Here is a 12,861-nt window from a genome sequence, read left to right as displayed (position 1 = left end):
TGAAATTAGATCCCCCGCCCATCCCATCTTTCCCCAACGCTCACTGTCTTCCATTCCATTTTCTCTTTGCTTGTTCTATAATTTCATTTCCACTGATTTTGCTGCCTCACCCTCACTCCCTCCGTTCTTTCTGCCACTCTCGGTCTGTGCCTCATGAGCCGCCGGGCAGAGACAGAGAGACTGTTGTTGTGCTTGCAGTCTGACACTATCAGCTCATAAATCCCTGTCAACAGCTTGGATGTCTCCTCTCCTCCCTCCCCTCTGCTGCTCAAGAAGTGGAGGAACCCAGTGACCTGCCAGGAGGAGCTTTGACTGGCACACTCAGACACCGAAGCTCAAAAATAAAAAAAGAAACACACAACATATGCTATGTTCACACATTACACATGTAATGCGTTCAAGAATACGGGTTTTAGCATGTGGTGCTCACACTGGACTGCCCCTTCCCGATACAAGTACTTCTTCTAGATCAGTGTTTTTCAACCAGTGTGCCGTGAGAGATGGTCAGGTGTGCCGTGGGAAATAAATTGCCCTCATTAACTGATTTAACAACATTTTCCATCTCCAGGATATCAGCTCTTTGTTCATCCAAACAGGCCCTGACAAAACACTTAGAAATTAGGAATATGAAAGATCGTAAAATACTTTTTTCTTTGTGTTCATTTGATTCTATTAAAGACAATTTGATAAGAATGACGGTACCGCAATTTAGCTGCAACTAAAGCCGTTTTCTGAAAAGTCCCATCCCTTTAACTGTCTCCACCAATCATTCTTGGATTCTTAATCACATGTCATCAGTCTGACCAATCAGAAGTGGTTAAAGGCTTCACTTCCTTGTTCTGAATTCTGCTGATAAAGTCGCTCAGTTCTAACAAAAATACCTGCTAAAGCTAGTCTTTAGGAATGTAGCTTTCCACAGAATCCGGTGTCAGACCGTGGAACAAGTGAACAAAACAATGAAGCTCAGAGACGCTAGTCTGTCTGCGTTTGGTGGATTATTGAACTACATCTCCCATGATGCATTGGGTTAAAGTGACAGCGTGACCGTCTCGGCCCACTATGAGTTTCTCCTCTTAACGTCTTGAAACCACAACGAACACACAGTTTTAAATCTTCTAACTTAACTTTTATTACATCTTTTAGAAAAAACAGCTGCAACTTCCAGCTTTTTCTGCCACAATTATCACAAAAATGCATGTGAGAATGTGGAGGGGCTGTAGATCAATACAGACTGAGTTTCTCCTTTTTTTTTTTTGGATGCTGGTGTGCCAAGGGATTTTTGTCAAGGTTAAAGTGTGCCGTGGCTCAAAAAAGGTTGAAAAACACTGTTCTAGATACTACTAACCCACAGTTTGAACAGAATTGGTGCGAAATATCGAAGCGATGTAAATCTTGCGAATCTCGCTCCAGGCTTTTTCTTTCACAGCTTTATTCCAATATACGAAAGTCTTGGTGTCATAGAATTGCTAATACATTTGTCCCCGTAATCAATTTTCAAACGGTTGGCACATATGTGAATTAAAAAGAATGCCATCCATGCGTGATCAAACTGGTTTAACCTTTAACGTGTGTTCAAAAGCCACGCGTTTGTAGGTGGAGCCCAAAAACTTGCTTAACGACGAGAATGCGAGAGTTTGTCTTGAGAGTGGTTGCCTGATCACACGTTCCCCAGGGAAGTGTGAACAAAGCGTTAGAAGGAAATCGCAAAACAGAAATCTAGATGGATTGGTTTTATTTTAATCTTCTCATTTTTTAGGGTACCCATGCCAACAAACTAATCGTTCTTTGAGAAATCATCAAAACTTTAAAGCCTCTTTTTTACATTTTTACTGGAAACACAAATCCATACTACGATCAGCCCACCTTCTACCACAAGAGGCATTCTTTTAATGACATGACGCAGCTTTTTCCCATAAATGCTCCACAACTTTGTGCAACTTACAAGTCTTGTTTATCAACATCAACCCACTGAACCTCTTTCCAGATGGTAATTTGCCACCTATCACGACTGTTTCTGTGGTAAAAAGAAAAATGGGCTTCTTTTCTTTCTTCTTTTCTTTTTTTTGGGGGGGCGGTTGTGTTCTGGAATAGAAATTTACTGTTTGTCCAGGAGTCTATAGCTGCCCACAACTTTTATTTTTTCCTTACTGCATGAATTATGCAGTCAGCTGTAGCCCAGAAAACATCTTTTAAGCCCTCAGACCTCAAATGCTCCCATCATCTGCCATTTCTTAATCATATCACTACGAGATGAAATAGCTGCATGAAACACTTTTAACCTTCTTTTTCTTGGGAGTTTAAGTTAAATCTTGAGAGTGCTGGGGCTGCTTTGAGCCAAAAGCTGTTTATGGCTTGGATCAGTCAAAGAGCTTTGAAATTAGCAACAGCCGACGTGTTGTAGCCTTGAAAAGATAACTGATGTCTGAGATTTGGGCAAATCCTAATTGAGAACTTTTTTTTTTTTTTTTTACTTACTTTGAATTTTTTTTTACTTTGAAACTGCAAAAACAGGAGACTATAAATAATATTTTGTTTGCAAAACTATCAGGTTTTCGCTCCTCAACTGTGTTTCGTCCTCCTGTTTTCCTGTGTGATCATTGTGCTCATCAGTTCTCAGCAGAATGTACTGCCCTCTACAAGTCAATGAAGTTAGTAGTTGACGGAAGACGACCTCCACTCTTTTCATCAAATGGTAAACAGCGTATACTACTATAGCGTGTTTCTACCTCGCTTTTGGACCAAAAGCGTTTTCCCGTCACAGTCCCATTCATCCATGCACACACATTCACAACCAATGCTCCACTGCCCAACACAGCCATCATCCTATAACCACCAGGAACAATGTGGGGTTCAGTGTCTTGCCCAAGGATGCTTTGGCACATGGAAGGCCAAAACGGGAACCAAATCTGTGATCCTCCAATCCCAGGTCAACCGCTCTACTTTGTTCCATGACCACAAAGTTTCTTTGTTTCTTTTTGACCTTGCGTCTGGATCCAGACCTGGATCGCCTCCTGGCTTTCTCTTGGATGTCCCTAGATAGTTGGATTTCCTCTTTTTCCTCATCCTAAGCTCTTCCAGGATAACTAACCACTACCAAGAGAAGTTTCCTTATCAAACACTTGATCACCACTTTTGGACTCTTGTTCACATTTTTTTTTTTTTGCTTCCTCAACTCTGCCTTGCAATCTCCTGGTGACACAGGGAGTCACCCCGGATTTACACCAGTCCGTCTGCAGTGTATCTCCGTTGTGTTGCATGGGGAGTCCTTCTCATGACCGGCGGTTACGTTTGCAACATGTCTGTAGCATCTCCGGACCACCCCCCCCTCACCCCTGGCATCTAGAGGAGTGGTTTGTCCTTCCAACCCCATGTCGAGTAGTTTGTCCTGCTCTCCTCACTCATCCAAAACTTCATGCCCCATGCTCTCTCCTTCCTTTTTGTAAAATGCATCTTTAATTATAATACTGATATAGTTTTTACTTCCAAAATTAAACTTGATGACGTTATCCACGGTGTTAACATATGTTAATACGTGGACTCACCCCTTACATAAAAAATATAACAGTTTTATGAAGTTTTATTTGGAAAGTACAAAGAAGATCTTCATTTTAAAACTCTGACCTGTTTACCATTTATCTGGCTTTTTGCTGTAACATTAACTTGTCAATGAACTGGAAATAAAACTCTCACCTAAAGCTTCCGTTGCGGTGCGGAGAGACGAATGTCGATCGCAAATATGACGGTGGAGATTTAAACATTTTGATTGATTAATGATTTTCTATTTTTTTGTGTCAACGTGACTGAGACGCACTGCAGATGGTCCAGTGGAAATCAGCCTTTAGAGAAAAACCATCACAGCTTCTGTTTACTCTTACTCTGTATTTACCCCACTACTTACCCTTCAGTGTCATCTGCCACCTGCCATCAGTCTTACTCTTGGGCCTAGGAAAACTTGCGTTTGACTACTTTCCTGCAGTTTATTCCACCTGTTCTCATCAGAAGAGTACACCTTGTCTCCTTTATCTCCAGTCACTGAAAGATTCCTCTGTGTCTGCTGATGCGGATCTCTGTTTAAGTCCTTTACATTTTGGTGAAATGTTTGAGCCTTTAAATATGTCTTGATGTGTCCATCCCTCATTTGCACTACAAAACCTTGTTATAGTTTATATTTACATCTATTCAGGTACCGTCCAGATACTGTATATCCCTTGTGCTATCCTAGGCACTTTAACGTTGGGAGTGGGGTCATCTAGACCCCACAATACAGTGCGCTGAACCTTTTTTCTTCAATGATTTGTGATCTTCACTGGTGTCCATGGATTACAAGAAATCCTCTCCACCTTTATCTACCTTTGTCATGGTAGGAATAATACATCAATGTAAGGGTGGGGTCATAGGATAGCACAAGGGTTAAACTGTAAAGGTGTGTCCTTATACACTCCATCCAACTCTCCCACCCGTTACATCTCTCTGTCTTTTCATCCCTGCCTGTCTTTCCTTCCTTGAGGCGGTCTTTCCCAGCAGACAGTTGTCACCGTCATGGTTTGCTGTGGTTTGGAATAAACACCTTGGTAACAAAGCCATGCTGCATATGGACATTAAAAAAATAGCCAGGGAACATCCTTGTTTATTGCATGACCGCATGGCACACTTCTGACCACCCTGTAGTAGTGGAGACACGGTCACGCGTGGCTAAGAAAATCTTTGTAGAGCCCAAGTATGAGAATGAATATACACACAAACTCAGACGAAGCTGTGCAGGCATATGGTTGGCTCAGACAGCTACAGACCGCGCCAAACCAGCAATGCCAGCCAACTCAACAAACATATGTACAAACTTGCTGCATTGGGGCAGAAGTTGACCAAAAGCAAGCTCTGGCCTCTAAATAAAGCTGAAAGTTTTTTTTTTCTCTCAGAACTTAAAAAGTGATCTTTATGTAAGGACTCTCAAAATGTTCACTTTTTTTTTTTGCAGAGCTCTGTAGGGAGAGTTCAGTCTGGTTTAACAACAATTCACCAACTAACCATCACCAATTATCCAACATTTCTACTTTAGTCTATTCTTGAAGGCTCATTGGGACACCAAAACAGAACCTGTGGGAAGGTAAAAAGGGTGTTGTGTGAATAGACTACACAATCAGACACATTTAGAGAGAGTGCATAAAACTAGAAGAACGTCACTTCCGTGTTATACTATATTCAAGTACCAAACCCACACGGAAGACTTCCAGTGACTCAACTTTAAAACCAGCCTTTACACACAAGAGCGTTGGAAGTCCATTACATGGCCACACGACAAAACACACATTCAGTCACACCTAAGGACAATTTAGGGTGACCAACTGGCCCGCAAAGCATATTTTTAAACTGGGGTAGTGTTCGGAGAAAACCCATGCATGCACAAGGAGGAAATGCATGCTTCAGCAGCTTCAGCACTTTGTCTTCGGTACTTTTTGAAGAAGTTTTTTTATCTTTGCTTTCAGGACACAACATTTTTGTTTAAGACCATAAAATGTGTAGAACAAAGGTATAACTAATACCTTCATTCCTGAGAACAAATTTATAAAAGTTTAAGACTTGGGCTTGAATGAGGAATTTACGAATAGAAACCTCAGATACAAACCATAAACAGAGAGGCAAGTCGATAAGTCTGTCTGTTCTTCAAAACGTGTCTGCTGATCAGCAGATTAATAAACTGCACAGGAAACCCTGAAGGGGCCCTATCAGAGTCAGAGAGGCCAAGGCTGAGCGTTGGAACCCGCTAATGACAAAAATGTACAAATGTGTATGTCAGTGGGGCATGAATGCCCAAGACACGCATCATGGAGAAGCTGTATTAAAACCACAACTTCAGATACTTTTTTAATTTGATGATCCATTGATTTTTTTTACTTTTTTATATTTACAAATTTTATACCACATTAGGATTTTGAAGAAATGTTTTTCAAGGAAAGCTCTCCTAAAATGTTGACAATTTTCTATTTTTCTTTACAAAAAAATGAATTCAGCTTGTGAAGCCCACTTGTCTAATGTTCAAAATTTGAAAGGTTTCGGGCAAAATAAGCCGTTTGAAATTGGGTGAAAGCTCTCCTCCACATGCTTCAAGATGATGTGACAAAATCCAAGCCTAGAGATCCCTCTATCAGAATTCAGGGGTTTACTAAAGAATCGCTTTATCTCCGGACAAAAAGGTACTGCCTTCATCTGTTGTGTCCCAGAAACAACAGGAAGTTCTGGGAAGAAAAAAAAAGTACATTTTAGTTTTACAGAGGATTGTGAACTGTTCTTGCTATTGACAAACACAATCTATGTGCGTATGAGGTGGAAAAAAAAAATGACAACTTTAGTCTGTGTGTGGTCCCTGCACGTCTTTGTGTGCAAAGAAACAGCTGACAGTGAAAAATGCGACCAATTCTTATTTTTAAACAGCACAGCCTCTGTATTTATGACTTTGTTCGTTCTGACCAGACGAACAAAGCAGACAGCTTTAAGCATAACAGCATATTCCTTATCACAATTAAAATGTATTTTAACATGACTGGAACCCTTTGAAGTCAGATTGCAGGCAATATTGGACAGATCATTCCAGGCTTTGAACAATGGAGACCGAGCAGGTAAAAGGAAATTATTTTGCAGCACCAAAAAAAAGGACTTGCCTTTCTTTTCTTTTTCTTCGAATCTGCCACTTTTGATAGATTTTTTTTTTTTTACATGAAACCACTAATTTTCATTTAACATGTAATTGCCTCACAAGTGGTTTAACAAACACGCTTAGAGTCCAACCTAAGGACCCGATTGAGCAAAGACAATGAAAGAAAAATTCATTTTGCAGCACACACTTGGTTGACCTTTTTTTTTCTAATTTTAGTATTTCAAGCCTGGAGTTAAATTTGAACAGTGTATCTGAAAACAGTCACAGTAATTTGGAAATTAGTTGGCTTTACTGGACAGATTTAACCCTTGTGCTTTCCTAGGCACTTTAACATTAGGAGTTGGGTCATCTAGACCCACTAGACAGTGCGTTGAACCTTTTTTCTTCAATGATTTGTGAACCTTACTGGTGTCCATGGATTACATGAAATCTTTCCACCTTTATCCACCTTTGTCATGGTAGGGAGAACACGTCAATGTAAGGGTGGGGTCATCTAACATAGCACAAGGGTTAAAGGCTCCACTCGAATCATCTATTGATGATCTACTGTAAAAGCGTTCCCAGTGGTCTTTTAAAGTATGATAATTCTGTTTATAGCCAAAATTGAAAAAAAAAAATACTTTAGCACACAGTTTCTGCCGAATGTCAGGAGTTCATCAGAAATTTCCTCCGAGTTGCGGGCGGAACTGTTTGTGTGGAGCAAGCCTGCCTTCATTTCCCATCAACCCTGTGTTTACACTCTCTCCTGCCAGCTTACAGCCCCTCACAACCCCAAGCTAACTTTAGCGGTGCAACAAAAATAGTGAACAATCTTGGAGCTATCCATCCAGCTGAACAGTTTGTAGTCAGATGCCAGAAAAGGAAGACGTACACGGATCTCTTTGTCTGCAAGTGGGCGCGTGGGAATGGAGCGGAGCAGAGAGGTTTAGACTTGCTGTAGCGGTATTCCAATGTTTCGTTGTCGTTTTTTGTCTGCTCCTGATTCACAATGATTTGAATAAAGAAAATATTAGAAATGCAATTTTACGTTCAATTTTCTTTACATATTTCCTCTATTGTCGGAAAAATGCTACAAGAACGTGTTCGAAACACCAAAAGCACAATTGGTTGGATTGGGTCTTGAAGTCAAAGAAATGTCTACTGGTTAAAAAAAAACAACGCACAACATGAAATGTAACTTTCCAACACTCCATGAGCTAAAATAATGATTCAACTAGCCTTATATAGAGATGCACAGAAGTGAGATAAGTATTGCAGAAGACAAAGAATGTACCTTCCGGCTTAGAAGAGAGTAGAGGAAGGGAAAAAAGGGGAAGGACAGGTGACAAGGTTGGAGAAAAGCCTCCCATGTCAACCTGAGAGCAAGAACAGACAGAAGAACAAAGAAGGCACACGTCAAGCAGCTGCGGAGGATTTACATGTTGTACATTATTTATGCAATCAGCTGTAAGAGCTCTGAGCGAGAGAGAAAGGGAGACGAGACGAAAAAAAGACACACAAAGTGAGACAGGATTGGAGAGACAGTGAAGCAAAAATGTTAACACTTACCCTGACAATCCTGTCAAGACGGGATGATCTTTCTCACTGAATCTCTCTCTGCCAAACCTGCAAGAAACAGCAGACATGTTTCTTTTTTTTTACATGTGTTACACTGCGATTACAAGAGGAGCTGCAGATTTGTGCTCCCAGGTAACAAGCAAATAACAGAAAAGTCTTTCAGGGAAAGAAGAAACCATCTGAGATGAAAATCGTGTGTTTTCAACATGTTCTTGAGGCATTTTCCTGATGACGGAGGGCATGCATAAAGAAAATTAAGCGTTTTTTTCTTGTATTCGAACCATGCTGAACCTTTGGACAAATGGATCCATCTAGGTCTTTGTTTTTTTTCGTCTGAGCCGGTATCTGAACTCAAAACTGTACGGCTTGATGGCGCTGATGTAGATCGCCATTTTAGTTGCATCGATGATGTTAGCTTGGGGTTGTGAGGGGCTGTAAGCTAGAGGGAGATGGTGCAAACTGGGGAAGTAAGGGTGGGCTTACTTTGCTCCAACAGTCCTGCCCACAACTTAGAGGCGAATTGCTAATGAACCACTGCCACTACAACAACTATGTCCTAGAAAATGACATTTTTTTTTTTTTTTTCATCTGGGCATCATAGATGTTTGGAGTGGGTCTTTAATGGATCAGCTGGCACTAATTAAACTACTGGATCAGATACAATTAAAAAAATACAAGGTAAAAGTGGGAAAATGTGTTATAAAATGACTTGAGTGCTAAATCCAACAATTTCTTTTGGGGTCATGGGGTTGCTGGAGCCAACCCAGCCACTGTTGGGTGAAGGTGGGGTGCACCCTGGACCGGCCACCAGTTTGAACCAGGGCCTCACCTAGGGGAAATTTAGTCACCAATCAACCTATGAAGCATGCTTTTGCACGGAAACCCACACGTGCACAGGAAGAACAAACAAACTCCACACAGAAAGGTCCTCCATTGGTGTTTTGTTTCAGCTCCCCCAGTTCAGGGACTTGAACCGGGGGGCCCTCTTGCTGTGAGGCAAGAGCGCTAAGCACAGCGCCACCGCGCAGCCCATCAAATTTTTATTCTCTTAAAATGTTGCCATCCATGTGACACAATTCAACTGTTTGCTGACATTTCTGTCGCCATGGTGCCAAGTCAGCTTTGGAAAGTTTAAGAGTCATTGAGGAAGTAGGAGAGAGAAACTGAAACTACCGCTTTCTCAGATTGTAAGAAAAAAGATCAGAAGACAGAAAAAGAAGAAAAAACACAAACATTAAAGAGTAAATGTATGCTCCTGATTAACAACCATTTGAATAATCAGACACTCAGAAATGCAAATTTCAGCTTAAGTGAGAAACTCTTACGCATTAGTCTTTGAATCTGATTTAAAAAAAGGGTAGCACTACAAAAACATCATGCTCTTATGGAGGTCACGCACGCACAGGTGTGCTGGCGTATCCCACTCCACTGTGTTGTTTTGTGGTTTTCTAAGAAAGTGTGTGAACTTGACTGAGCGGTCACACTGACCCAAAAAAACTCTGCCTGTTTTTTTGCAAAAATGTTGTTTTCTTTGACACCGCTGCTGTGTTGCACTTTGACAACTCTGCAGTGCCAACGAAAGACTCACTTCTGCATTCAACTTTCCGATACATATTGGTACATCCACTGCAATATAGAGAACGCAGGAAAGGAACATGTAAACTCTGCAAAAATAACCCGAGGCTTTTGTGGTACCAAAAACGAAAGCTTTTCTGTTGAGTATTTCAATTTATTTCAATGTTTGGGTTATTTAACTACATTATTAAATGGAATAAAAGACCAATAATTAACGTACATGTTTCTGTCAGAGCAGTTCTCAAACTATATTTTTCTGTTTTTTTTTCCTTTTCCAACATTACTCAATGTATGAAAAAGCCCCGAAACCAACGCCAACCTCACGTAAAAAACAAAGTTGCTAAACTTATTCTGTGCTCAGTCATGCACTCTGACGCCCAGCAGCTTTTTGAGAAGATGCTGATCCGCAAATTCCCATGGGCTTGGCGGAGTGGATCTGAGCCAATGGAAATTGCAAACAAACATTAGGGCTGCTGTATCTGATGTGAACACAAACAACCTCAAAGCCCTCACGTTCATACGTCTGTGCGTGCAACTGCGCATGTGTTTTGAGTTTCAGTGAGGGAGAAGTGGGAGAGAAACGAGGAGGGCCTGCATGTCAGTTTGTGTGTGTTTTGGTTGCGCTCGGTGGAAGGCGTTTCAAAGGCGTTAGATGTATGAATGTGATCACTGAATCACTGGTAGGAGACAAAGATCTAGCTCCTGTCAGAAGTTCATATTGAGTCTTAAGCTGCATTCACACCGGGCTTTGAAATGCGCGTACAAGCGACCACTTCCAATGAAAAGTCTTTGTAAACACAAATATACACTGTAGACGCATCATGGGCTTCCTCATTGAATTCACTCACATTCAGGCTTTCACTACTTAGGTTATTTAGTCTGTTTTTTTGGCTCTATGTACAAAACGCGAATGTTAAAAGTTAAATCAATTGAACTTTAACCAATGAGGGGCTCAGATTTGGTAGTCTTGAATGGGTAGCCTGCATTTTAAACCATGTTTAAAACCGTTTAAAAATTGATAATGAAGGAGAAATCCTTTATAGTCATTTGTGCCTGGATGGAAATATATGACACGAAGGCTAAATCCCAATTGCTTCCCTATACCGCTCTGGCTCCTCTCTATTGCTGAAGTTGTTGGGACATTTGAAGCTGGTGTCCAATAGTATTTTGTTTAAGGAGACGTAGTGACTTAGGGCTTGCAATCCCTCTGCCGGTAGGGCGAGAAAGTATTGAATTTTTGTTTTGCATGACTTCTTAAAGTTCTGAAACCAATTTTGTTATACATGGCAGCTACTAGCTAACGTAGATGATCTGCGAAAATTAACGACATCATCAATAGTCCCAAATTAGAAGACACAGGCTATGTCCGAATTCCCACTCCTAACTAATGTCACGAAATTAAAATCGCATTAGCATGAGGGTTTTGCGACGACCATTTACGAATCTACTGTCTTTTGAAGATGAAAATGTTATTTAAAAAATGCATTGAAATACATTTTCTTTGCAAAAATTGTTCAGACGCAATGCATTGTGGTCTATATTTGCCAATCTAGTGAGCAGTTTTTTCGCAGAGAATTTTGAAAATTTCTAGGGCACTCGATTATGGAATTGTAGATTTGGAGAGCTCTACAAAATGGCAAACACATTATATATTGTACTAGTGAGTAATGAAGAAATTAGGACACAACTACTATTTTTTCCATATTTCTCCACCTCAAAGGATAAATATAAGGCTAGGGAGAAGGCATAAGGGTAGGGAAGCAATTCGAATTCATCCAAAGTCTTTCTTGTATCAGAAGGGAGCTTTGAGAGAAAAAGCCTGGACCAAGATTCCAGGGATTCAACATTTCTCATCAAACTTCTTCCAACTGTGAGTTCATGTGCTGGTATCAGGAAGCAACAGTTCAGTTTGAACACTACGCTAAAAGCTAGTTCACCAATACCCTTATGGCGCGTTCTTGAACGCCCATCACGTGCCCGGTGTGTTCGTAGCGTTGCTTGTGACAGCAAAAAGATAGATAGTAGGGATCATAAGAGACAGGAATTTAAAAAAAAAAGATTTGTATCCTGGGAAAAAGAAAAGCCAAAGGAGGCTAACAGAAAACAATCACAGAAGGCAAAATGCAAAAGGCGCCCCAAGCAGAACTCTAAACGATTAAACAGACAGCTCCGCCTTCCCATGTCTGTGCTCCACCCCCCCCCTGCGTTTTTAGTGGCCAAGTCCACGCCACATTATGACTGCCTGAGTTTCTTCTCATAATGGCTGGGTGTGTTCTGATCCCGCACTAAAGCCATCAGCAGTGGAATTCCGTCTCTAATTAGTGGTGGGAACAAGAGCAAAAGAAGGGTATCAGCTGAGGAACACTCACACATCACAGAGGGGAAAACAAGATTTTAAAACAATATTTCACATCACGGGCTGTGATTGTGCCACATGAGGCCCATAACTTGTTCCTCTTTCAAGAATGCATACAAATGTAGCCCATTTAAAGTCTCCTCTTATTGTCATCTTTCTTATATATATATATATATATTTTTTTTTTTTGGCTAGATGAGACTAAAGAAATGGTATCATTAAAACATGACTTTAACATGTCTGCTGGGAAATCACTGGAAGTCGTGAGCAAAATCCTTCTAATGAGGCTGAATTAGATGTCTATGAAATGCCTGTACATATAAAACCTAGTCAACTGTAATGACATTTTAGCACTATGCGACAGAAAATTGTGTCTTTTTCTTACTTCTAAGAATTGCTCCTTTTGTTGGGGTTTCAAAAAGAGGTGCTTAAAATGTCGAAATTACGGCAATAATTGAGGATTTAAAACATGCAGTAAACACAAGCAACTTAAGAGCAATCAGACAAGCTGAAAGCAGATGTCATAAGTGATTCTCACAAGACTGCAATAACTATAAAAGACATTACTGTGTTTATTGTTGGATTAGAAATTTGTATTCACACTTTTGTGCAGACACAAAAATAGGATAACTTACTTTATTTTAGATCCAGCTTTATAACAAAAGGCGGCAGTTGTAATCATTGTAATCATTTATTTCCAATAAATAATGAATGAAAATGT

The 12,861-nt window shown here is 40.5% G+C and overlaps 1 protein-coding gene across 12 annotated transcripts in view; it reads right to left on the bottom strand.

Moving 5' to 3' along the window:
• The window catches only part of LOC101157968 (uncharacterized), a 197,254-nt gene that overhangs the window by 42,787 nt on the left and 141,606 nt on the right, over positions 1 to 12,861 (bottom strand). For 5 of the 12 annotated variants that reach the window (XR_013648315.1, XR_013648312.1, XR_013648305.1 and 2 more), the window contains 2 exons: positions 8,201 to 8,257; positions 1,237 to 8,007 (listed from right to left, as the gene is read on the bottom strand). Coding sequence is in view for 1 of the 12 variants with exons in the window: in XM_078933320.1 (XP_078789446.1) it covers positions 8,201 to 8,257 (57 nt within the window). In the remaining 11 variants the exon portion in view is untranslated. Of the gene's footprint in view, positions 1 to 1,236; positions 8,258 to 12,861 lie in introns of those variants that run through there. The other 7 variants (XR_013648316.1, XR_013648303.1, XR_013648298.1 and 4 more) reach the window with 2 other exon arrangements.

The sequence above is a fragment of the Oryzias latipes genome, chromosome 16 (genome assembly GCF_053564925.1).
Source record: "Oryzias latipes strain Hd-rR chromosome 16, Olatipes_Hd-rR_3.1".
Classification (NCBI taxonomy): Eukaryota; Metazoa; Chordata; class Actinopteri; order Beloniformes; family Adrianichthyidae; genus Oryzias; species Oryzias latipes.
The sequence above is the reverse complement of the archived record's forward strand: the minus strand, read 5'-3'. Positions and strand labels throughout refer to the sequence as shown.